The sequence below is a fragment of the Rhineura floridana genome, chromosome 4 (assembly GCF_030035675.1).
Source record: "Rhineura floridana isolate rRhiFlo1 chromosome 4, rRhiFlo1.hap2, whole genome shotgun sequence".
NCBI lineage: Eukaryota > Metazoa > Chordata > Lepidosauria > Squamata > Rhineuridae > Rhineura > Rhineura floridana.
Genome location: NC_084483.1, coordinates 173,969,674 through 173,996,786, shown reverse-complemented (window position 1 = coordinate 173,996,786; position 27,113 = coordinate 173,969,674). Strand labels below are relative to the sequence as shown.

Here is a 27,113-nt window from a genome sequence, read left to right as displayed (position 1 = left end):
AGCCTAAAGTACCTGGTTGGCACTAAGTTGGACAAGGCTGAGCTAGATGGACCAATGGCCTGATTTGGTGCAGCTTTCTGTGCTCCTAATTGGTCCAAATCCAGATAACCCTAAGCTCTTCCTGAATGACCCTTGCGTGTGCTTGCATCCACTAATGCAGAGACCTGTTAGAAAGAATTACAGCAGTAGGAAAGCAAAGCAACTAGTCTCTTAGGCTTATAGGTCCTGTCGTTTATTGTGTAAATGACTTGGCTGATGTGAATGAAATGGCTTCATTATTAAGAACTGGTATTGGGTTTAGATTTAATGCAGACTTAAAGCTTTTTGAGGTGGGTGGGGAGAGCCTTTTCACCATGTAAAATTGCATTAGCTGCTTGGACTGTGTATTACTTGAAAGCACTTCACAATCTATAGTTTTCTAGATTTCCCCCCCTGTGATGCATTACTGATGCGATATACTGAGCCTATTACTATCAGTAGGTTGCAGGGGAAATTAGGTGACCCATTCAAAGGAAAAGAGAGTACATGGCAAATGTTTATCTGCTGCTTTCTCTTTGATTATGGAAAATACCTTACTTTAATTCTGAATGCGGAAACGGCTGGCTCTGAGGGACAAAGCAGGAAGAATGAAGATGTTGAGAGATGGAAGGGTAAAATAAAAGTAATTTGGCCAAAGCATCTGAAATCTCTAAGGCTGCACAGCCTTATTGAACTCAGTGGGGCTGTCAAGTAAACAAGCATTGAATTATATTCTTACAGTGCAATCCTATGCATGTCTGCTCAGAAGTAAGTCCCACTGAGCAGATGCAGTTTTTTAAGTTAAGGCTCAGGATTTTAAGGTCTTACAGGGGACCTCCCCTTGTATATGGTAATGTGGATTACTTTGCTGACTTCAAAATCTGGCAATCAGCCTCATTCTGCCGAGTGGGGCCTGGAATTGTGCCCCTCAGCAGTGGAGACTATTGGCTCCAATGGCAGTGAATCCGTGCTGGGTTTTAGCCTGAACCTTCGAGGAGCTGCCCAAGGTGCTCGCTTTGTGATCCTCCAGATGTTGTTGGACCACAACTCCCATCCCTGACTATTGGCCATGCTGACTGGGGCTGTTGAAAGTTGGATTCTAACAATATCTGGAGAGCCATTAGTTCCCCATCCCTGGTGTAAAGATTGATAATATACGATGGTTCCACTGTATTTGTGTGTGTGTGTGGGGAGGAATTGTAACCAGGCATAAGGCAACAAACCATAGTTAGTGCACGCTATAGCATTATATCTACACTAGGATGTTGAAGTGAACAAAGGAGTTCTGGGTGGACTTCAGAGCTCTTATGGAGCTTTGGATCATGAAATATGTTAGCAAGTTAAGTTAATTAGATTACAACATGATAGGCCTTGCTAATAGGATTTAAATTTATAAAAATTCTTCCAGAGATGAAACAGAAAGAAATACTGGATAAAGGTATTAGGTATTTTCAGTACCCTTTGGGTCTTAGAGAATGGAATAGAAAGATATTTGCCCTTCAGGAATAACATTTAAAAGTGTACATGGTGAGTCCTGCAGTTCCCATAAAACTGCATGGCTCTACATACACTAATGGTGTAAAGGAACATCCACCACCTCATCCATGCTGGAATGCCTGCTCCATAGCGGGCAGATCAGCCTCTGCAATTAAGCATCATCCCACATTGGCACCTACAGGTCCAGTGCATGGAGAGCACCCTCACTGCATTATGTCACAGATTCTGGGGAGTCTCTCTGCAGGAAATGCACCCTGGTTCTAGTCCTAATTGCTCCCAGATTCCACAGTGAACAGAATCTGTCAGCAATCCAACCAACCCCCCCCCAAGATTTACTTTAATTTTGTTCCTCTGATTTGTAGCCTGCCCCATCCTAAAAGAATGAGCAATAACACATTAAAATTATAAAAACCCATCATGATTATGAAAACTATTTCACCCATATATGCTGGCTACTTTATGATCTCCATAAACCTTTTTCACCAGCTCCATGCTCACTTAAAGATACACATATATCCAATACACTGAAATATGCTGTAGCAAGCATGTTCTTGCCTTCAACATGCCAGGAGAATGCATCACTGTTCAAATAGCTTTGTGGTGGAGAGAACTGATCCAGTAAGATGGCATAGGTTTGTACCAAAAGTTGAAGGGGGGGTGTTTAAGAAGGAGCAGCAGTCCCTGTTGACATTCCAAACTGAAGAGCAAATTATTTTGTCTGTAATGATGTGTGGCTGTGCAGTAGGGTGGCTAAAGGGCTCAATACCTTCAGATGTGCTCCATCAGCATTAGAGTCTCCTTGCAAAGACAAGTTTGAAGGTTTACCTGACACTTGGATTGTAATTGCTAATGTCTTTCATCCAGAAGTTGGTGTTGTCTTTGAAGAAACGGAGGCCTGTGACTGGTGGAGTCTAGGTGCCCTGCTCTTTGAACTCCTTACTGGAAAGGTAGGCAGTGCTGACCATTATTTAGCACAAGAGGTGTGGCAAGTGTTAGAAACCTAGAGAAACTCAGCAGTGCCTTTACTGAGAGTAACTGAAGTGGGGGATGCAAACTTCTGTATTGTACAGAATTCTTTAACCGGTAAAGGCATTCAGACCAATTGATGTTGGTAAATCATCTTGCTAGGTGTACTCTGTTCTTAGGGCATAATAATAATAATAATAATAAATTTATGCCTTGCCCTTGCTCCTGAAGAATCCCAGGGCAGCAACGGGAGCGCTACTTGGGTTAATACAGACACCATTAATTAGATTCAATATGGGCCGTGCTGGTCAGATTCATTGCACAACTCATCTTTCCAGGGACAATGAAAAGTTAGGATCCCTTTGAAAATGTAACTTACAAAAGGAAGATTAAAAATAAATGCATTTTGTTGGAGGTAAATTCGGGGCAAACTGACTTGTGGGGTTCCCAGCTGACCATTGTATACAGTCTTCTGATCTTGATGGACCCCTGGTCTGATATAGCAGGCTATATTATGTTAACTCCTGCATTTTTTTTAATGTTAACTCTTGTATTTGGATGGAATGTACAGAAGCCCAGGAAGGCAGAGAACAAATGAAGGCAAGATAGTGACCTGGTTTGCACGTTACCCTAAGTCAAACCATTGTTTAGCATGTGTGTGTTGGTTCTGAGAGGTATTTTGGCTGCTATGCTCCCAAATTGTTCTGCAGCTATGCTGCACTGAGCTAAGTAATGATTTGGCTTAGCGTGTTGTCTGAACCCAGGTTCATGAATTTGGTCTCCCGGACAAACCATGTACCATAAACCAAAGGACAAATCTTGGTTACAGCTAGTGGTTAGTCTGGAGAGAGCTAAACCATGAGCTCAGGTTCATGATGACATGCTAAGCCAAACCATGTTCTTCTCTGTCTCTGTATGAGATTTTGAGCATGCACTGAGCATTTAGCAGCTCAGATTCCCAAAACCAGCTGCCTTGTAGGCGCATGTGGAGAAGTTCTTTAATGTTAATCATTAGCTTTAAAAAAACTGTGTAGCCTTGTGAATATAGTGATATACATTGCCATTTTTCTACATCTTTATACAGATTAACAATATATCTCATTTCTTATTGGTTTGCTATAGACGCTGGTAGAGTGCCACCCAGCAGGAATAAATACCCACACCTGTTTGAATGTGCCAGATCACATCTCAGAAGAGGCAAGATCACTCCTTCAACAGGTATGTTCCTGTATATGTGATTTCTATATATGTGCCAGTCTGAGATCCTGGTTTAAGGGTTTACACCTGCCTTTCCCAACCTTTGTGCCCCTAGATGTTGTTGGACTGTTACAACTCCTATCAGCCCCAGCCAGCATGGCCAATACTAAGGAATGATGGGAACTGTAGTCCAGCAACATCTGGGGACCCAAAGGTTGGGAAAGTCTGGTCTACACCAACCTTGCCCTCCAGATGTTTTGAATAACAACTCCAATCACGCCAGTCACCATAGCCGTGCTGGCTAGAAGTGATGGAAACTGTAGTCCAAAACATCTGAAGGGTACCAGGTTGGGGAAGACTGGTGTAGAGATTTGGCCAGCTATCTTTTTTTTTTAATGGGACCCATAATTTCAACTGAGCCAAGGCTAAAACCAATGGGAGCTTCCCTCCCAATGCAAATAGCAGCCACTGAAGATAGCCTGATCCAGATCAGAATCATAGCAGAGGCAAAGTATTAGAGCAGGAGTGTGGAACATTTCATAGCCCAAGGGCTACATTCCCTTCTGGGGGCTACATGTCAGTGTAGAGGGCAGAGGCAAAAGTGGCTGGAGCAGCACATGTAAATTCTGCCTTTACAGTTGGCTAGTTTATAAACACACACACACACACACACACACACACCCCTCTGTATCCTCTATCTAGGCAAGGAAGAGGCATAATGCAACCCACAGAAAGACTCAAGGACGGTATCAAGCAGAGCCAGTCAGAAATGTGGGTCAGGGAAGGGGTGTGTGGCCTAGAGAAAGTATGGATGGCCAGAGATAAAGGCCTGGGAGGCTACATTTGGTCCCTGGGCTTGAGGTGCCCCACCCACATATTAAAGCTTCCTCCCTCCTACACCACAGTCATGATCCTTGATTGCCCCTTCAACAGCTGCTATTTACTTTTTTTAGAATTGTGTTGTTATTCATTGTTATGTACCAGAGCAAGTGTAGAGCCCCATCTGCACAATACATTTAAAGCAGCATTACACCGCTGTATACAGTCATGGCTTTCCCCAAAGAATCCTGGGAACTGTATTTTGTGAACAGTGCTGAGAGTTGCTAGGAGACACCCTATTTCCCACACAGAGCTACTATTCTCAGAGTGGTTTAACAATCAATCCCTTTTCTCAGAGAGCTCTGGGAATTGTAGCTCTGTGAGGGGAACAGGGGCCTCCTAACAACTCTCAGCACCCTTACCAATTACAGTTCCTAGGATTCTTTGGGAGAAGCCATGACTGTTAAATGAGTATGATAACAGCTTTAAATGTATAGTGCAGATGGGGCCCAACAGTTTATAATCACATTTGTCGAGTACTTCATCTTATAGAAGGCAGACTGCCCCCTCCCCGCAAGCGATTGAAAATAAATGGAATTTTACCACTGGCATCTTGGAGACCTTTATTAAAGCAACACATAGCCACACTCTGCTCCTTTGGGACCTCTTAAGCCAGGCCATTTGCTATTTCCCTCATTTCCAAGTTCAAAGTCACCCGTGTCCGAAAGGAAGTGTTCCAGCCCCGGGCTGCACGTGGCTGACTTTTAGGTTGAAGGGTCTGCTCCATTGGCTAGCAAATCAACCTTCTGTTGTGTGTCTATCCAAGGAAACTACCATTCATATTTGAGGAAGCTTTGTCAGGAAAAGGAAAAAGGGGCTCTTGGCATGGCTGGTCATTTGTCATTGTGATTTTCCTCTTCCACCCCCCCCCCGGTTGCTTGGGTCAGCCCCATCACAGAATGCCTAGGAGAGGAACAGTGTGCAGATGCAATGCCAAATGTGTCCCATGACACAGCTTCCAAAACCAATGACCTCATTTTTTTTAAAAAAAGGTTTCCCCGTCTAGACAACTAGGTACTCCATAATTCAGAGGCGTTATTTGTGTTTGGATGTCTAAAAGATTTTAGATGAAGTTCTTAAGGCTGTCTTAACTGGCATTCTTTCGACAAGATCTTTCTCAAAAGTTGTCCCAGTGAAGCACAATAAACTAGCATGTTTTCCAGCCATGTAGATCTAGTGCAATTTATTCTGCATTTGTTTTCTGAGATTAAAGTTCTTTCCTTGCAAAGAGGAAAAGCTTCAGAGCATAATTTTCTTTGCACTTAACTTTCCCACCTGCTGTCACTTGTTACATTTTTCAGAGGACAGCAAAGTGGCAGTGCCTGTAACTGCTTCTCTGCCTGCTCATGTATATTCACAAAGGAGACTTGTTTTGCAATCTTTCCCAAGTGAGAGGTTAGAGAGATTTTAAGTGGCAGAGCCAACTTAAGATGTGCAAATGAATACATTTTATGGGGAAATTTCTCACTTTGATTATTGGGTGTATGCATTTGAAGACTCATCACTCAGAGTACTCCTAAATGACAATTGGATGCAGGGAGTTACACAGTAGTCAGTCCTTTAGAAGAAACCTAGAAATGAATTATTCTTTTGAACTGTTTATTTAGAATGCAACAGTCTTCATAAGATGGCAAAATGTAAACTTCAGCTCCTTTATCCATGGTAAATATTTCCATGCCTCTTTGCTGGTTACTTCCTTTTAAGCAATCATTCGACATCAGAATTTGCAGATATGAGGAGTCTGCATCACTTTCTACATATATACGGTCTCCCCTGTTTTTAATATATTGTAGGTTTTTCAAAGCAAAATAAACAAGCTGCTTAGTTTTTCATAATTCTAGCAATCAGCTGCTCTGTTCTCTTTAGGCTTTGTTTTAGAGATTCGCTAGTTTGTAAAGATTCTTGGAGTCTCTTCACACCTTACTTGTTTGGTTTTTGAGGTGTATGCTTGTTTGAAATATACACCTAAAAATGTGAAATGTGAATATAACAAGAACATGTTGGTCAATACAGGAAATGTAATTGGTCTCATCATTAGGGAGTGAGAATTGGCTGTGGCTGCCTACTGCACATGCACTTGGGGTCTGCTGCCACATAGTGTTTGATACGGAGAGTTCGGCAGATACCAACAGAGTGAAGCTTGAGAAGGGCAAGGATATAATGGTCACAGACTGGAAGGAAGAATGAAATATACAACTAATTAGATAAGAAATGGTTGGCTAGGGCCAAAGCTAAATTAATTCAGGGAAGTTGCCAGTGAATGCCTTGGGACCCAAGTACTTAAAAGAGCGCCTTCCCCAGTATCAACCTTCTTTGGCTCTATGATTGGCAGGGGAGGCCTGTTAATGGGGCCACCACTGGGGGTTGCCCACTTGGTGTTGACCCATAAAAGGCCCTTTTTGGTGATGGTTCCCTGTTTGTGGAATGCGTTCCCTAATGAGGCGTGCCTGTCTCTCTCATTATTAGCTTTAAGGAAGAATCGAAAAACATTCCTATTTACCCAGGCCTTTGGTGGTTGACAAATGCGTTCCTGGCAATTCTGAAATTATTAGCTGTTAGAGTAGGTGATTGCTTTTTAGAAGTGTTGCACTGTTTTTTTAGAAGTCTTAAACTGTTTTTTAGAAGTTTGCTTTTAAACCATGCTTAAACCATGTTAATTATATCATATTATTGACATGTTTGGAGCCCTGCATTCCTTCAGGAAGAAGGGTGGGATATAAATAAAATAAAATAAATAAATGCAGATCATTAAAATGATCCAAAATGAAACAATTGCCCTATTAGGTTGAATTGAATTGTGACACAAGATACATTTTTAATAGGTTATTGTGTTATTAGGCATTTGTTACATTTGTTTGTGTAACCCACTCCTCCTCCTAGGCTGGCATACGTTGGGGAGGGGAGTGGTATTATATAATATATAATAAATATATTATTTGTCAACAGTATTTGTATGCTGCCCAATAACCAAGTTCTCTGGATAGCTTGCAGTAGTGATAAAATCATGAACACAATTGCAGAGGCTGCGTCAAGTTCATTCTGGCACATTTGCTATGTTCCTTTATTCCCTACCTACTATTCTTCTTACTAACAATATTTTGTCTTTAGCTGTTGCAGTTCAATGCTGTGGAGCGTCTTGGTGCTGGAATTGCCGGAGTTGAAGACATCAAATCTCACCCCTTCTTTGCCCCTATCGACTGGGCGGAGTTAACAAAGTGAAAGGTCTTGCGACCCCACTGCCCATGTTTACATTGTTTGACAGATACCTTTCTTGGCTTGCTGCCATTGAAAAGGCTCTCAGATCTTTCGGGCAAGGACAAATAATAATCTTGTCAAAAAGAGAACAGTTTCAACCAGAAGTGATGAGTACGCAAAACTAAGGTGTGGTCTACACTAGTGGCCGCTGAGCGGCCACTAAATTTAGTAGCCCTTTTAGGTCAGGACAACATGCAACACTGATCACAGGGCTGCCATGGAAACTCCCCACACTCTCTCTGTAGTGTTTTGGAAACATCATGTCACACAATTCCTCACCCCCTTTCCACAGTATCAGCAACCACTTGGGATTGGGATGGAGAGTGCATGTGAAGGGGGAGCTAAATACAGAAGGAGTTTTTGGTGGTGACCTGTGCTTGTGATCACATCTAGTTCTGGCACTGGGGAATTAGGTACAGTAGAATCCACTCTTCGTGTTTATTTGATAAGTGATGGTGGAAGGGTGACACTCCTATTGTAAATGCCAGCTGAAAATAGCCCTCCCCCTCTTTTTATAGTGTCAATGTCCTTCTTCCCTAAGATAGACAGAGCTGAGGTTGGGGAATGGGGAAAAGAATAACTTATGAATAATGTATGCTTAATAAAATACTATGGTGTTTCTGCAAAACTTGACATGCAATATGTATATCTCTGTGTATTTGGGGGGTGGGTGCGATGAAAGCTGTCATAGTATCATGTAACGTAACTTCAGAATGGTTGCATATTGTCTTTCAAAAGATGGAAGAGGGGAATCTAGCTACTGTTGTCTTGTGCATGTTGGCTGACAATGCTTGTTTTAATGCACTAACTCTTTAACCTCAAGTGAATTATAAGTTTAAGCCACTACAAGACAGGACTTCTGTGCTCTCAACTGAATAACGATTGCATTAGTAACTGAACATGGACCAATGCAAAAAGATGCTGAATTAAATGTGTGGATATACATGTATATATATATATATATATATATTTTAACTAAGCTGCCACATTTCTGTCTAGGCTACTTTAAGGCTGCTCTACGCAGGCAAATAAAATCAAGTGCTATAGAATTAATGGCCTGTCCCATTTCAGATTGCAGATGGGGAACTCCTCGACCATGGAAAGCTAGCCTATTAAACAGCAGTTCTAGCCCACCTTTCTCCCTATAGAAGAAGGGTGGGCTTTCTATAGAAGAAGCAGAGCTTGGAAAAGTTACTTTTTTGAACTACAACTCCCATCAGCCCCAGCTATTATGGCCACTGGATTGGGCTGATGGGAGTTGTAGTTCAAAAAAGTAACTTTTCCAAGCTCTGAGAAGACAGCTGTGGTTATTGTTTTGGCTTACTTAATTTGTTTGTTTATACGGGAAATGTTCAGCTATGCAGGATCCCACCTGCAGAATGAAACAGTGTAGGCCCAAGCACTCTGTACTACATGATTTATTTGCATGTGTATATAGGCTCTTAGTTCGTAAAAATATCATGTTGTCCATGCCTAGATTCCACTGCCACCCTGTTTCTTCCTCCTAAGGAGGAGAGAGCCTCCAAATAAGCGTGCTTAGACTGGGGGTGTGCGTCATATTTAATTGCTCCACCAAGAAGCACATTGGAAACCTCCCATAAGCAATGTTGCTCTACAATTCTGAATTCCATTGCACTAGTTGTGGGCATGTTCCTAACTAAATGGATGGGATGCCTGTCAGAAGGTGGCCGCCCCTTTCTTGAAAACCATTGTTCTTTTTGAACAGACTGACTAAGAAGGTGTATCAGATGGGTTATGCTCACCCTCTGCTCTCCTTCTAGTCCACTGAAAATCAGGGCAGTTTGCCATTAATCCTTAAGCATGTTGGTAACTTTGCCAGATGGAGAAACGGAGAGACTTGACACTGCAGGCTACAAATGTTTGGGGGTGTGGTGGGGAATAAAGCACCCAAAGTTGATATTTCCATCCAAATAAAAATATTTTCTTTTTTAAAAAATGTTTTTGGTTTATTAAATTTATAATCCACCGAGAGAGTGTTTTTTTAAAACTTTTGAGGTATTATTATTATTCCCAGACTGCGCTGTTCATGCCCCAGAAGATACCTCTGAGAGATGCTTTGGCTTTGAAGGAAAGTAGTTCCGGCACTGGTTAGTATCACCACTCATATGTTAGTCTGTGCCCTGCCTATTAGTATCAGTAGCGTAGCGGCAAATTCAAAAGTGCAGGGTCCCTTCATGTTGTCATGCCGCACCCCATCACAGCCACCCCGTCACTCGCTTGCTCTCTGTTGTCACCTCCACACTTCTCAGTCCTTCCCGTGTGTGCAGATGTCCCTAGAGGCCAATCACTGTGAAAGGGGAGTGTGGTAGACACTGAGAAGAGTCTTCTCGGTGGCTGACTCGCCTCCTTTCACTCTGACTGGCTCCAATCAGCAGGAAAGGACAAGGAAACACGTTAGAAGATTCTTCTCAGTGGCTAACACACTCCCCTTTCATGCTGATTGGCTTGTAAGTCGCTGGAGATGTAGGGACCTTGCTGGGACCCTGCTCCCAAAAAAGGGAGGGGTCTGACCCCCACCTCCCCGAGACCCTGGACAACTACACCCCTGATTGGTGTTTGGTACATGCACCTTCTTCAGTTTGCTGTAAGAAACTGGGAAGCACTCTCGCTTTTGTGCAAGTCCAAGCCATTCCACTGAAGGCTTTTTGGGAGTACCTTGATGTACTCAGAAAGCTGTTGGATCCCAGGACAGCATATGGAAGACTTGAATGATGTCTCCTGTCCTGTGGGAGCTGGACCATCACCTTCTGGAACATAGGAAGCTGCCTTATCAGACCCCCTGATCCAGCTAGCTCAGTATTGTCTACACTGACTGGCAGCGGTTCTCCAGGGTTTCAGAGAGGGAGTCTTTCCCAGCCCTACTTGGAGATGCCCAGGATTGAACCTGGGTCCTTCTGCTCTGTCACTGAGCGATGGCCCTTCCCTAGTGGCTACAGCCTCTGAACAGGAAGCAGAAGCAAAAACAAACAAAAACAACAACCACCACTAAGGGTAGACTTGCTGTATACACACCATATATTTAAAGCACGTTTAAGGCACGTGGCTTCCCAAAGAATCCTGGGGACTGTAGTTTCTTAAATGTGCTAGCAATTGTGGCTCTGTGAAGGGTAAACTACAGTTCCAAGGATTCTTTGCGGGAAGCCATGTGCTTTAAATGTATGGTGTGTACACAGCCAAATGAGGCTTATTGGTCCAACGCAGTTTGGATCCTACTAGTTCTCCTTCAGGGAAATCCAGAGGACAGTGACTCAAAATTCAGATGTGCTACCTTTTCTGCTTCTTAGAGCATAATCTCCCCCCTTTTTGTCTACCCTGGTGATTTTTGCTTCTGCTTCCAGTTCCTTTTTAGAGTTCCCCTTTTGGTTGCAGCATCTGAACAGCCATGCAGGCTGATCCCATGCACATTTACTCTGCAGTAATCTGCAGGGTAGGTTTCTTTCCAGGACGTTTGCTGTATTTGCTGTCATTAAAGCCTCAAGTGCCTCTCTCCAACTGGTTACAGGTTATAGAAACCTACTTTTTAAAATGAAAGATGAATCCCACAACTCTAAGATGGGTCATAGCAGAGAAGAGTACTTTTCAGTAGGGATGGGTGAATCTGTCAATTTCAGTTTCTCTCCATTTCTAATTTTTCAAGTCCTAAATTCAGTTCTTGACTTTTCCATATTAGTTTGCAATTTGTCCACATGAAAATTCATCAGCATTTTAGTGCAAATAGTATTTTGCCTAATACACACAGTTTTGCAAAGCAGTTTCCCCTAATATAATGCATTTTTGCATGCTATTTTTACTAATATATGCATTTTTTAATGTACACTATCCTAGTATATGCATTTTTGTACATGTTACTTGGCTAGAGAACTATGTCGCCAGGTTCAGGGAAGTGCAAATGTCAAAGAATGGCTGTGTTTTGGTTTGCGTATTGTTTCACATAGTGTGTGTTTGATAGGTTTGCCTTTAAATGCGAACTGAATCAAACCTCTCCAAGTCCTACTTTTCAGTTCCCTTTGCCAATGAAGCATCTTCAGCAAGATGGGCGAAGTTGTCAGTTAACTCACAAATGGGAAGTGGAGCACCAATAATTAGCTGATATGCAAGGTTGGGGGATCCCAGTATCTTCTTCATTTTGTAAATGCAAACGTACAGGGCCAGAACCAAACATTGCCAATCCATTCGAACATTCATAGTGCACACTGGGATGCTTGTACACAATTATGCATTAATATCCCCTGCCTGTTCTTTCTTTCTCCCAGCTTTATCCGGAGAACAAAGGGCAAATTCCTTTGGTAAAGGACTTTTCAGGCTTTTCAACAACTCTCGCTGCTCATCCTAGTTCACAGGTTAACCTTAGATTTTTATGAGCCGTCCCACAAGTGCATCTGAATAGACTACATCTGCTAGACACCAGGACTGCATATTAACATAAAATGGAAAAGGAAAAGAGTTCATTTAACCAAAGGAAATCTGGAAGCTCTTTTCTTTTCCTTTTTGAAATTATTCTGCTCCTGTTTTCCCCTCACTCCCTCTCTCCCTTGTAATAAAAAAACACAAATCATGGGACTGTAATAACACTGTAGGCTGCAACCAGGTCACCATCAGAATTACTACTATGGGGGGCTCTCCAGGATTACATCATTCTCCAAAATTTCATTTGAACAAAACCATTCCATGGCTACATAACAGGAAGTCTCTCAGGTAAGCTGCAGCAACAACTTCCTGTGCTGAGAGGTGAGGAAATCTCTGAAGTTGAGCGAAATACAGAGTTTCCTTCCAGCAGTGGCCTCCCTATAGCTTTGGAAGAGGATCTCATTTTGAAGGCGACAATCCTGGGAGTTATTTTATAGACATTAATGTTAACAGCTTGGGATGAGTGGTCTTTTGTCTCATTGTGATATAAGAAGCATCCGCTTCTTCAAAACATGGTTTTGCCCTTGCATCATTTTCCTTTTATAATTGCTATTCCATTTGAGATTTTAATACCCACTTTACAATAACAATTTCCAAAGTGGTGTACAATATAAAATGACAAGCAAATAATATATAAATGGTGATGTCCAACTAAGTCATACTTAGAGCAGACTCAATGATTTCAGTGGGCCTACTCTGGGTATGACTTAGTCAGCTATCCCAGCCCTACAAATGATTAAAAACTCAAAATACAGTCAAAACTGGACAAATGAATAAAACACCGGAGAAGAGAGTACTGGGAAAGGAACATCTGAACCTGCTTCTGGAAGGACGATGGAGATTTTCAATTTAGAGGAAAAGGCAAGTAAGAAGAGGCATGACAGAAGTGGATGAAATTATGTCTGGTGTGGAGAAAGTGAATACAGAAAAGTTTTTCTCCCTCATAACACTAGAATTTGAGGACATCCAATTAAAGTGAATGTTGGAAGATTCCAACAGACAAAAGAAAGTACTTGTTCACACAGCGCATAATTAAAACTATGGAATTGGCTCCTACAATATGGGATGATGGCCATCAATTTGAATGGCTATAAAAGATTAGACAAATTCATGGAGGATAGGCTATCAATGGCTGCTAGTAATAATGGCTATGTTCTACCTTCACTGTAAGAGGTAGTACACCCCTGAGCATCAGTTGCGGGGAATCACAAGTGTGAAGAGTGCTCTTGCGCTCAGGTCCTGTTTTGGGGCTTCCAAATGAAAGCTGGGCACCGTGAGAACAGGATGCTGGATTAGATGGGCCATTGGCTTACTCTAGTAGGGCCGTTATGTTCTTATGAAGAGAGATCTATACTAGCTTCCTGGGGGAGGGCATTCTAGTGTCCTGGGGCTGAAGCAGAAAAGGCCTTGCACCACATACAATGATAATATTTAGCAGGGCCTCACGACAAATCTTAAATCATGGGGTATGATATCTGTAATACTTCAGCTTCAATGGGGCTTCTACAAGAAATGATCCTGGTGCATTGTGCCCATAGGTCTTATCCCAACAAATCAGTGGGGGATGGTAATAGCTGATCAGAGGGAAGGTTCAGCTTTCTTTAAGAGGTTCAAACAAAAATGCCACTGAAAATAGATCTCCAAGTTAGCAATACGGACCTTAGCTACTGGGTTGAACATTCAGAGACTTGTGCATGTTTTTCTTTTTCCAGATGAAGAATGATATATGTAACCACAAAAGGTTGTTTCTGAACCCACGCGTAACACTTGTTTTCCTAAAATAAAGCTCAGCAAGAGGTTACATGGGAGGTGACACTAATCCTTCCCCAACACCCAACACCATAGACTGGATCAAAATTCCACCCCCTCCTCACAAAACACATCAAAGTGGTTAGCGAAAGAGGCAGGGGTGTAGTTATCTGGGGTCTCAGGGGGTTGTAGACCCCTTACTTTTTTGGGAGCAGGGTCCCAGCAGGGTGTCTATGTACAAGCTAATCAGCATGAACGGAGAGCATGTTCGCCACAGAGAACAGTCTTCTCAGTTGGCTAACAACATGTTTCTTAGTCCTTTCATGCTTATTGGAGCCAATCAGAGTGAAAGGACATGAGCCAGTCACTGAGAAGACTCTTCTAAGTAGCTAACACATGCCTCCTCTTTCATGCTGATTGGCTCCTAGGGTGAGAAGTGAACTTCATGGCAAAGTTTACCTTGGTCTCCCAAATTCTAGTCTCACACTTGACTTCAATTCAGAATTCTTAAAATCAAAAGGTTTCTGGCAATATTTAGCCCCGAGAGAGAGAGAGAGAGAGAGAGAGAGAGAGAGATTTGGAGGGTGGGCTATGCACCCAGCAGTTTTACTCTGGTTCTATAATTCTGTAATTACAGAAGAGACAGCAGATCCTGGGGGTGTGGCTGCGAAGGGCAGTGATGTAACTATCATGAAGAGACCCTGCAGTTCTGAATTTGCCACTACACGACTGCACAGAGAGGATAACATACATGCACAAAAGCTGTATGTATGTTTGGCCCTCCACAGCTAAAAGGAGCTTGGGTGGGGACACAATTTGGATCGGTCCACAGTACAGGGGAAAGGGTTAGAACCTCTACCCCCAAACCATGGCCCCAATCAAAATCAGAAAAGGCTCTTTGTGACTGCTTTTAGATGGAGAAAATTCAAAGGTCCAGTCGTGGATAGAGCCAGCCTTATGAATTAATTTCGTCCCTTCTCCATCCTGAACAGCTGATCAAGGGGGTTGCAGCTCTGCTTAAAGGATTCTGTGTGTGCACCCCCAACTGTTGAATTGAGCTGGGGAATTGTCCTCCTAGCGTTCATCTGAGCATGTGAATTCCCCATCCAGTTAGTGGCATGTGCGGATTCTATAGAATCAGAGTCTGCATGCCCTCCCTAGCTGGTAGTTTTTTGCCGATGTATTCCTCATCTACTGCCGGTAGTGTAGTGGCAATATGTCACTGATACAATAATCGTGCATTAGTGGTGGATTTGTACCGGATCATTCACATATAATTCTGCTTTATTGGTTGTTCAGCGATGCTTCCCCAGTGCAACCACATTATTGCCATCTGGAGGGGTGTTCTTGCACTGTAGCTCAACAAAAGAACGGCCAAAAAGATCCACCGAACATTTGTGCTATGAAAATGAAAATGTACAGGATTTCAGTGGGAAGCTACAGGGCATGAACCAAATGGAGACAACCTAGAATGTCCGCCCCAAACCTTTTGCAGGCACAAACAGTACTGAAAGTGGGATCGTGTATAGCAATCCTGCTACCATAGTCAGGACAAACCATCATGAATGCACATTAAGAAGGCTGTCTGGAGGGGTCCTCCATTGCACAACTGCAAAGCACTCTTCAGCTGGTTTGTAAATGATAAAGCCCTTTAAAATGTTCCTACAGAGGGATTCCAGGCTTGGGCCTACAGGTTCTTCCCTTAATAGAGATCTAGACTAAGCAAGATGTAAGAGTGAGGGAAGTCAAGTGATTGCAAGTTTCTTACGACTGTCGTGCCAATTGTTTTCTCAAGGATGCCAAATGGAAAGCTGAAGAAACAGCGACTTCCTCTTTGGCAAGATTTATTATAGTGATTTAAGTAATAAAACAAGAGCTTATTTGTTTTCGTAGCCACTGATACTTTATATAAAAAAGAAGAAGTTGCAATATCTTGCTGTTTCAAAGGAGATGGTGGGGGGTATTTAATCAGGAGATGCCTGTAATCTAAATGAGAAGCATTTAATGCTTGTTTTCTCACAATCCCCAAGCACATACATTGAAGGAAGCAAGCAAGTGCCAAGATAAAACTGAACTTACCATACACTTCTTGCAGTTTTTATGTGTTTGAATTGCTTGAGACTTTGCATCGTTTTACACACAGTGGGTCTGAAAAGAGAAGGGCCCTCTACTTCCCACAGTTGTTATCTTCTCCAGCCTCCTCAAATGTCATAGGGCAGCAGTGAGCAGACTTCAGGCTTGCAGGTTTTACTTTGTTTTTCCCTGGAAAGCCAGCTTTCTTCACCCAGAGCCAACTGCAAAATAGTAGCTTGGAAGAGTGGATCCAGATGGAAAATGGCAACTCGGAGGGCAAAGCCAATTTCCTCCTGCACTCCATGAATGATACCATGGGATGATGTTCATCTGAGTTATTACAGATCAGGGATTCTAATGGCTTCTTTTTTGGGGTGAGGGGAATAAATATGAAAATAAAAGTGTGGTTTTATTCTTATCAATAATAGGGAGACAGAAACCCTTCCTCATCTACTGGTAGCGTAGTGGCAAATTCAGAAGTGCAGGATCCATTCCTGACAGTCACACCACGCCCTTCACAGCCATGGCCCTGCACAGCCACACCATGCCACTTCTAAGATTATATAACCTCAGATTATACAATAACATGAGTCTCTGACTTTGTTTGGAGTACTTTCCCTTACTGATGTACTGCAATAATCAATGCAGATCTTCATGTGTTACCTTTCAGCTAGATCTCCTATTTTCTGTGCATGTGCATGGGCAAATGAATGAAGATGATGTAAAGTAAGGAACTTCCTTTGCTGAGTTTCTTTTCTTGGTTGTCATACTAAGAGTAACTGCATTTGGGCAGAGAGTTGTGAGTTTTAGGAGGAAACCTAAGCATGGAAATTGCTGAGCCTAATCTCTGGTGTTGGCTGCACCACACACACGCATACACGCACACACACATTTTTAGGCATATTCATTTGCATTTCACCTTACCATGCACAACACAAGCACACACATCATTAAAAGCTGAAACACCATCCTGCATACACACTTTCTCTCTCTTCCCTGCCCCTGAAAGCATTTTTCTCTTTCCCCTCCTTCCCTACTACTCCTGGCTTGGGGCTGGAACAAAATCCCCCCTTTTTTTACTGCTGGGTTGAGATTTAGATCCTTGTTAACAAACAGACAAAGAAACTGGAGGCTGCGCAGCAGAGAGTTGAGTGATAGAGAGACCCCTTCTGCTCCCCTCCCCTACTTCCACTTCCGCTTGCTTGCTTACTCTCAGTCCTCATCTCCACACTCCTCAGTCCTTCCCCTGCGTGCCTTCTCCCATAACAACAGACATCCCTAGGAGCCAATCAACATGAAAGGGAAGTGTGTTAGCTGCTGAGAAGAGTCTTCTCAGTGGCTGACTCACCTCTTTTTCACTCTGCTTGGCTCCAATCAGCAGAAAAGGGCACTGGAGACATAGGGACCCTGTTGGGGCCCTGATCCTAAAAAGGTAAGGGGTCTAAGAGCCCCTGGGATCCTGGACGATGACACTCCTGTATACTGCAAATGATCTAGCACTCTACATGTAGATCCCAATCTACCTTCTGCCCACCCTTGCCCAAGGGGTCTTCTTGACTGGTGCTTGGAACTCAACTACAAATGCGGGAGTTGTTTTTAAAAAGCACCCTAGCCACAGAGTCATGTGGATGGTGGGGCTTGCCCTAGAGCAAATGTAATCCTTGACTACAGGGGAGATGCATCAGCCAACCTTCAGTTCAGGCCATGTGTTGTCAGCTTTGCAGACAAAAAGTTGAATGTGAGCACACTAGTTCTGAAAAGCGCCCTGTGGAAAACTTGTCTTTGATGCCTCACTTTAACCTCTGTGATCCAAAACCAGTTCTGCAACAACACTGAAGAAAGCAATGCACCCACAATCTCTAGGTCAGCAATTTGATTTGGGTGTTAACTGACTAAGCCTTCCATACCACATTGTAGGAGGTGCAAATAAGTTGAAAGCTTTCAAAAGAAGAGAGGAACCCCTGTGGTTTGCCAAGAACCAAAGAGAACAAGAAATTTAGAGAATATAAGAAGAGCTCTGCTGGATTAGACCAAAGGTCCATCTAGTCCAGCATCCTGTTTTCATAGTGACCAAACAGATGCCAAGCAGGACGTGGGGGCCACAGCACTCCCCACTTGTGATTCCCAGCAACTGGTATTCAGAGGCAGTGGAGGTAGCACATAGCCATCATACCTCCTGAAGAACGGCAGTGGCGTTGGCAGCAGTGATGAGTCTGTTGCTGTGCAGGATGAATTACATTCCTTGTGTCCTTGCTGTTGTGCCAACAAGGACTAATGTGGAAATCCAAGAGATAATGCTCCCAAGCTTCTGTGGATGGGTGACTGCCTAAGGCAGTGCTCCAGTTGTTGTGGACGACAGGCAATAATTCTCCAAAGGCAGCACTTCCTCCCGCTTCTTGGCCAAAAAAGTGCTCAATGAGGATTAAAGCTCTCCTGTTGGAGGGTTGATCTGGTCTTGTGTTGGGCATGAAAAGGAGGGGCAATCACCCCGATTCTTCTGCAGCTGTAAACCCAAGATCCTAAGTCTGGCTGATCTGGGAAAAGCCCTTCTGGGGGAAGTAAACCACACTGGCCAGCTGGCAAATGTTCTGGCTAGGGAAGCCTAAAACTGAATTAGGGGAGGGCCAGCCAAGAAAACAACAGATGTCGTGATGGTCAGAGGCGCTTTCAAAAAACCGGCAATGCAAAACCTCTTTCTAATTTGACTGGGGGTTAATAAGCGGCGTATCTCTGGGTAGTCTTGCCTTGGCACCATGTGAACTTCTGAGCAATTCTCTTTCCCAAATATGATGGAAAGACAAATTAATTGAATTATGGGTGCTAATACGCAGGAAACTGTTTTTGTCCAGCAAGGCTTCATACAGCAAGGACAGGTAGCAGCCACTCTTTTTGTTTATAATTTATATAGGCACTTTTTGGCCATTGTTAGTTTGCAAAGAACTTTGCCATCTTTCCTGGGTTTGCTGTCTTGACAATCTTGAGATTATTATGCCCTTCGTGTGCTGTGCAATACCTTTGTATGCACCCCCACCATTTGGATAAAGAAGCTACTCAGCTGACCCCCACCAAAAAAGGAGATGGGATTTGACATACAGGGGTCACATCCACACCATACATTTAAAGTGCATTTAAAGCACAGGATTCCCCCCAAAGAATTCCAGGAACTGTAGTTTAGCCCTCACAGAGTTATATCTCCCGGCACCTTTAACAAACTACCTTCCTTTGGAGGAAGCCATATGTTTAAATGTGATTTACGTGAATGTTGTGGTTGTGGCAGGTAGTTATCCAACACACACATTCTCTGATGTTGGAAAAATGAGGCGCAGAAGAGACTATGGTCACGTTAGGGCAAGGGTGGGGAACCTCAGGCTTGGAGCCAAATGGGGTCCTTCAGGCCTCTCTATCTTGCCTTCTGGACTGAGTCTAGGGAGGGCACAACCCATTTGAAAGCCTCATTCCCTCCCACCAGGCCACACATTTCCCTGACCCTGCTTCTCCCTCTCCTCAAATGGTTTTGCCTGGCTAGAATGTCCTTGAATGGCAATACTGGCGGTTGAAGGGATGTGTGCGTGTGCCTGTGTGTGAGAGTTATATCCATTGTTCCATCCACTTTTGCCTCTGGCTCCACCCATCATTAGCATGCAGGCCCCCCAAAATGTTTCCTATGAGTGAATGTAGCTGGAAGCGTTTCCCCATCACTACTTTATAGAGTTGATTAATTAGTTCAGGTGATTAATCAGTGGAGGGCAATTTTAACAGGTGAGAACAATTTGTCCTCAAAACAATGCTATGAAGAGGTAGGTTAGTTTTAGAGGTTATGGCTGGCTGACAATGAGCTTCACAGTTGAGCAGGGATGAACAAACATCTTGCTCATGTTTACTGAGAACTAAGTCCCGTTGAGTTCAGTGGTGCTCACTCCATAGTAAGTGTATTTTTGGAACGCAAACACGAAGTTTTGCATGGGAGCCCCATGCCAGTTATTGATTGATTGATTTTGAAAGACAATTAATAATAGCCCGTAATTACAGTAATCTCTAAGCGCTGTACAAGTAACTCAACAATACAAAAAAGATAAAAATAAATTAAAATGATAAAATCAGATGTTAAAATATTAAAACGTCTCCTGAAATAATAAAAAAGGGCCTCAGTAGGTGCCAAAGTTCAATAGGGAGGACGGGGGACCTGTCTGATCTCAACGGGAAGGGAGTTCCCTCAAAAATGGAAGGACGTTCCATCTCTCTCTGTGCCATGTGGAGACCAGCAAGAGACAATCAGGGCCTCATCGTAGGGTATGTGCAACTTGTGAAGATTTGATGTGGCAAATGAGTGCTTCTGATCTCTGACAAAAGCCCTGGCGTTTTCCTAGGTGCATTCATCGATGCTGTAGATGCATGAGGAGGGAACAGCAGGTCTTATGAACTCAAAAGTCCTCCCCAATGCAGCGATTTTTTAGGTGCTTTCCCTCTTTTTGCCTACTCTCCTTTTTGTCTCTTTCGGCAGTCGGGATCAGAATCCCCAGCCAAACCACAGAGAGGATGGTTGCTGTTCCAGACCCCAGATGCCAATATGTGGTGGCATCTGGTTCATTGGCAGGCATTGCAGACAGTTGTGCTGGCTGCTCTTGAGCCTGTCATGTGGCTTATTTTGCTGTCAGGCGCATTGGTTCTTTGAGAAAGTGGTCCCAGCTGAGGGAACAAAGGAACGAAGGAAGAAAAAGTGGTGGTGGTGGTGGAGGGGAAATGAAAGATGCAAGTTACAAGGTAAGGTGACTGGTAGTGTCTGATGCTTTACCTGTTCTTGCTCCACTGAACATCCTGACCTGATGCATCTTGCATAACCGTACCTTTTCGTGCAGTTACTGTTTTTTCAGGTGCCTAAAGGCGTGGAGCTCCCTGAAAGAGGAACACAGATAGCTCAAAATGTAGAGATTAAATAAAAAGTCCCCTCCTTAGAGGCCATGTGTTTGACTTGGAAAGCACACAATAAGAGCTTGCGTTAGAAAGGTGACATTTCTACTGAAAAGCTTAATAATAAGAATAAGAGAAAGAAAAAGAATGCAGCTATAAATGCAACTTGCCAATGTCTTCAGACAGTGATGACACTTTTGTAATGAAGACAACCTCTTTGTTGATTGAAATAAACTTTTTACTTGATCTACAGGCATTTAAATTTCTGTGACCCAGCTGGACACAAATAAGGTACATATGAAGAAGGGTAGAGAAATATCATCTGTTTTCATGGTGCAAACCAGAAATGCCATTGCTTTAGGGGTTGTATTGGGTGCTTATTGAGGGGGTGGCTCTATTTTGCTTTGTTCAAGTCTTGCCTGCCGAAAGAGTTTCTCTGAACAATAAGTTGGGGGATTTTTATAGGGTTTTGTGTTTTTTTGGGCAGTGTACAAAAGTTGCACAAGAATTGTGCGCGAGATATGTTTTGTTCACAGATCACATTCGGCAAAGAGGTATCAATATGGAATATAGTTGGTCTTCATCTGCGCTCTTTTTAACCTGTAAACCAAATGCAGCCTCATAAACCAGGAGTTCATTCAATTTGGGGTTGCTTCCAGTTGGGGGTTTATTGTGGGATTGGTGCTCCACATGCATGCAAGGTTGTTGTTTTTTTCACACCAACAACTTCTTTGTGATCTCAATGACCCATTTCCAGTTAAGAGCATGGCTGGAAGCACCTTTGATCACTATGCTCATTTGTAAGATGTTTCTTGACTGAGGTTCACAAGGCCCTCCCCCAACATGGTGTCAGAAGCATAACACTTATTTTTTTATTTAAAATATTTGTATCCTACTATTTCATAAAAAATATTAAAGTGGTTTACAACGTACATATATACAATAAAAATATGAAAAAAATTCAAATCAGAGATCATTAGTTATTAGAGAAAGATGTTTTCTTAATTGCCTATTGGTGGACTGCCATCTCAATTGTCCACATTCGGTGGACTCCTATCATATTTACGGCAGGAACCCGGTTAGCTGGCAGAAGCGCCATAGCTCGGTGGTAGAGCAACCACTTCCCATGAAGAAGATCTCTAGTTCAATCCCCAGCATTTCCAGATAGGACTGGGAAAGATCCCCTGTCTGAAACCCTGGGGAACTGCTGTCAGTTGTTGTAAACAGTAGTAAGCTAAATGGACCAAAGGTCTGACTCAGTTTAAGGCAGCCTCCTATGTTCCAGTGGCATAATAAAGGAAAACAACCAGGCTGGAGTAATTGTGGGAAGGTAAGTATTGTGGGAATTACTGCTAGCAAGAGTCTTCTTAGTGTGAGTCTTCTTATATCAGGCCAAAGGACCATCCACAGTGGCCAACCAGATGCTCACGGGAAGCCCACAGGCAGGAGAGAAGGGAGGATAAAGTCGTGGGCTTGGAAAATAATGGGAACTGGACAATGCCTGGCTTTCCAGCTGTAGGTTGCTGACAAACTGCCTTGAACTCATATTCATTGATGCTCCCAGCCAATCAGAAAGCTGGGCTGTGAGCTAACCAGTACCAAAATGTTTCTGCAGCCACATAGAGAAATACTCTATCCCTGGTCCTCATCAAAGCATATCAGATATTGGTAGGGCACATAGGATCATACAGTTGGAGGCAACCTTGAAGATCATCTAGTCCAACCCTCTGCTTAGTGCAGAAATCTTGCAGCCACATCATCCTTGATAGATGGCTGTCCAGAGTCTGCTTAAATACCTCCAGTGAGGCACTGCAGAGAGAACCTAGAAGCTACTTGTTGCTTTATAGACCCACAATTGCCAGATAGCCACAAATTGTTATTACTCCAGGATGATTATATGCATATATACTGTATATATACAATGTTTTCAAGGAGTGATCACGCTGAAAGAGTGAGTCTCTAGAAGGAAGGAGTTATATTACTGGGGGCAGATGAAGCCACCAAGAATACCTGCTCATTGCTGCTACCTAAAATGGAAAGGCAATGAGTTTGAGATTTAAGAGTTAAGTCCCACTGGTATCAGTGGATCACCTCTAAGCATGACTAGGTCTGGGGGAGAAATTTGATTCAGTTTGCATTTAAATCTGAACCTATCAAATTTACCATTTCCGAAACAATATGAGAACCAAACATGGCCATCCTTTGGAATTTGCACTTATTGGAATTTTGTGATGAAGTTTTCTAACCATAGTTTACAAAAATGCATATATTAGGGGACAGGGCCTGCTCCAGGCATGCTGGGACCTTGGGCACCAGCCTGCCCCGGGCCCTGGCACACACTGCCGCAGATAGCACCACCTGCTCTGCCTACCTTTCCTGTATTTTGCGGCTGCACACGCAGCACTGCCCTTAACCAAGATGGCGGCCGAAGTTTCCCTAAGGGGCTGAAGCCTCCACCGCCATCTTAGTTGATGGCACGCATAGTGCGCAGGGCTGCCATCAACCAAGATGGCGGTGGACCCTTCAGCCCCTTGTGGAAACCTCAGCCGCCATCTTGGTTAAGGGCAGTGCTGCGAGTGCAGCCGCAAAACACAGGAAAGGTAGTTGGAGCGAGGGAACGGGTGGGCGGTGCTATCTGCGGCAGCTATTCTGCCGCGGATAGTGGAAGGGGAGCGCTACTCCCCCACCCTAAAGAGGGGCCCTTCAGGGACCCCTTTGGATCCCAGGGCCCTCAGCCAGGGCCCAACCTCGGCACCCTTTAGCGCCGGCCCTGTTAGGGGAAAGCTTGCATATAAGTGAATATATTAGTAAAAATACAAAAATACATTATATTAGGAGAAATTGCTTGCAAAAACATGTACATTCGTCAAAATGGCATACAAAATTCTGTTCACACACACACACAGATATCTGCTATTATAAATGTGTAGCTGTTCTATAGGTCACTGTTTACTTGTTAAATGTTTCTTTGACTCTCTGTTATATTTTTAATCTGTAAACTGCTGGTCATTTTGATTTTATCTATGTTCTGTTCCTTGAGGTTATTGTTGAAATCCCTTATTTTAAAAAATCAGGTTTCATCATGATTAGCTGCCTTGGACATTTTCAGGAAAGGCAGGGTAAAACATTTTAAATAGATACATCAGCATGACCATCCATTGATTTCTAATGGATCTTCCTCCCTCTCTCCCTTTTTAACCAGGGGAGTTTCTGTGTAAGAAGAACCTGGGTGGGCCATAACCCATAAACCAGCTTCTCTTGTCTGGACAGCCAAATGAAAGCAATGGAGGTATACTTTCAGGAAAAGTTTTTCCTTCTTTCTGCAGAACCTTCAAGCTGTGTATAAGGCTAGTTGCTTTAAAAGCAGCGAAAATGTTTTTTCTGGCTGTGTTTGGAAGCAACTCTGCCCTCGGCTGGACACACCTCCTTTCCCCACTGCTGACTTCAGTTCTTTCAGGACCACCCACAGCAAAGTGCTAGGCCAATCACTGTCTGTGCCTGAGCCTACAGCAAAAGGTTTCCGCTTGCCATACCTGGATGGGTAACAGGTTGCTCTACCAATCAGCTGCAAGATCTGTCGGAAGCTGATTTTTTAAAAAATAAAAATAAAAATGCACAAGCTGATCTGACCAGGTTTTAGAGTAAAAAGGGGTGGAGTTTGACTAGAGTCGTGTGCTTCCATTTTCAGAAAACAGGTGGAGACGCACTGGAACTGGCATAACAGTAAGTGTGTCTCTACTCTAAATGTACAGAACATGAGCAGTGAACCTCCTGGGAATGCACATTCATTGCATTTTGTAGCTACCCATAGCCTTCCATTCAGGATCAACTTCAAGATCAACTGTCTTTTTCTTCAGAAGCGAAGCCAGTCATGGAGATCCCTGATTGATTGGCCTGCCTCTGATGTCACTAGGTAACTGTGTAGATAGTGTCATTAGCAGTATAGTCTCTAGTTGGCACTGGGCTGGGTTGCATGTGGGGCCCCATCTGTACTATACATTTCTAAGTCTGACTGAACAGTCCGTCCCTCTCCCCACGGAACTCTGGGACTCGTAGCTCTGTGAGGGGAATAGGGGTCTCCTAACAACTCTCAGCACCCTTAACAAACTACAGTTCCCAGGATTCTTGGGGGAAGCCATGGCTGTTTAAAGTGGCATGATGCTGCTTTAAATGCATAGTGCAGATGGGGCCTGGGTGAGTTCAGGTACTATCCTGTGCTTGTTTAAAAGAGACAATAAAGTTCTTGTCTAGTGTGTGCACTCTAAGCCTTTCATGACCATTACTTCCTTCTCCCTTTACAGAGTACTGAGTCCACATTCGCTTTGCTGAGTCGTACATCTGTCAAATGGTTTGCAAAGCTGGGGATGAGTGGATGAGAAGCTGGGCTTGAGCTGTGGAGAGGAAAAGAGCAATGATTTCAAGGTGCACAAATATATTGCCTCTCTAAGACCTAGGCTGTGAACACACCAGAGCAAAACGATTCCATTAGTCACATCTGGATGGGGAACGGGTTGATCTGCCAATCAGTTGTGAAATCTCTTTGAAGCTGAATTTTTAAAAAACACACCAGGTTTTACAGTAAAACGGGGCAGGATTTGACTAGTGTCCTGTGGCTGGGAGATGCACAGGTACTGGCAGAACAGTGAGAATAATACAGCTGAAAGAAACTATCTATAAGGTATGAAGTGATTTACTGCCTCCAGACTTCTTAATTGCAGCTGGTCAATTAATTTCTTGAAGAATAGATACTGGACTAGATGGATCAATCATTTCACCCAGTGTAATGCAGCTGCTTATATCCATGGTTACAAGTGTGGAACTGGCACGGTTACAGGTGTCACATAATAAATATTCTGCACTTGTAAGAAACCATTCTATTAGTGTGGCAGCACCTACCCTTTGGAACTCCCTGGCTATTGACATAGGTGCCTTCACTGTATTCTTTTCAGTGCCTGCTTAAAACATTTTTGTTCAGGCAAGACTATCCAGATATGTAGATGTTGATGAGTTTTAATTTCTTCTAGGTACCACTGATTTTAATTTTAAATATTTTCAATTACTTGGTTTTAACTGTTTTTATGGATTTTTTTTTAAAAAAATTGTTACTGCTTAGAGGTTCTGTTGCGATCAAGTGGTATATACATTTGTTAAATAAAAATAAAATAAAAATGGTTGAAGTTACAAGAAGGCATTTGCCTGACCATTTAGTTACTATTTAAACTATCATCTGTGTGAAGTTCTTATGATACTCTGATCTCTTTTACTTGTGCGCCTGTGTCAATCAAGTCATTAGCAAACTTTATATTTTTTGAGTTTGAAATGCAGATCAGCTTTGATATTTGTCTGTCTCCATGCTGCCCGTTGGAGATAAGCTAACAGGAGTAGTGAATGACCCCTTTAGGAGTTCCACCCATTACAGTACAGGGGCTCACGTGAGCCTTTTTGTGTGTTTTGGTTTAGCTTTTTTGGCATGATGCATGGAATCTCTGGACTGTCTCGTGGCCATCATTCCGGGGATGGCTTTGTGACCTCCCCTGCCGTTTCAGAGCAGCATCAGCGGCAGTGCCAGCACACACACCACACTCTTTCTCAGTCACATTGCTGGCACAGACCTTGGAAATGTAGTATCTAAAATTAAAGATTTGTATCCGTTTTGGAAAATCTGAGCTGACCTTTGTTACTCCAAAGAGGAGAGGATGGTTATGAGGAAAGACTCAGCTTTACCCAGGGCAATTAGGAAAAATACAGCTTGGAGCAGAAAGATGCTTTGTAGCTGGAGGCCTTTTGTGAATATAAGTTTAGGATTTAAAATCTTGAAACAAACTACATCAATATCATTCTTGTTGTTTTGGATCTTGCTTTTCCTCCAAGCAGCTGAGGGTGTCTAGAGTAATCCCATTCAGGTTGGTTTGAGAGAGAAGGTGGTAGTTAACGAAGTCCTACTCAGAGCAGACCCAATGAAATTAATGAGCCTAAGACAGTCATGTTTATTAGCTTCAGTGGGCTTACTCTAGCACTGAAGGCCACTCAGGATGAGAAGAACAAAACAAGAGCCCTGATGGATTGGGTCAAATGCCCATTTGGTCCAGCATCCTATTCTCACAGTGGTCAACCGGGTGTCTTTAGGAACCCTGCAAGCCAGG

At 43.2% G+C, this 27,113-nt stretch overlaps 1 protein-coding gene across 4 annotated transcripts in view; it reads left to right on the top strand.

Annotated features, from left to right (window-relative positions):
* Window positions 1-9,733, top strand: part of RPS6KC1 (ribosomal protein S6 kinase C1) — a 149,805-nt gene extending 140,072 nt beyond the window's left edge. For all 4 annotated transcript variants that reach the window (XM_061625231.1, XM_061625230.1, XM_061625229.1 and 1 more), the window contains 3 exons: window positions 2,380-2,462; window positions 3,604-3,699; window positions 7,666-9,733. In XM_061625231.1, coding sequence (XP_061481215.1) covers window positions 2,380-2,462; window positions 3,604-3,699; window positions 7,666-7,776 — 290 coding nt within the window. In that variant the 3' untranslated portion in view covers window positions 7,777-9,733. The remainder of the gene's footprint in view (window positions 1-2,379; window positions 2,463-3,603; window positions 3,700-7,665) is intronic.
* The last annotated feature ends 17,380 nt before the right edge of the window (window positions 9,734-27,113 follow it).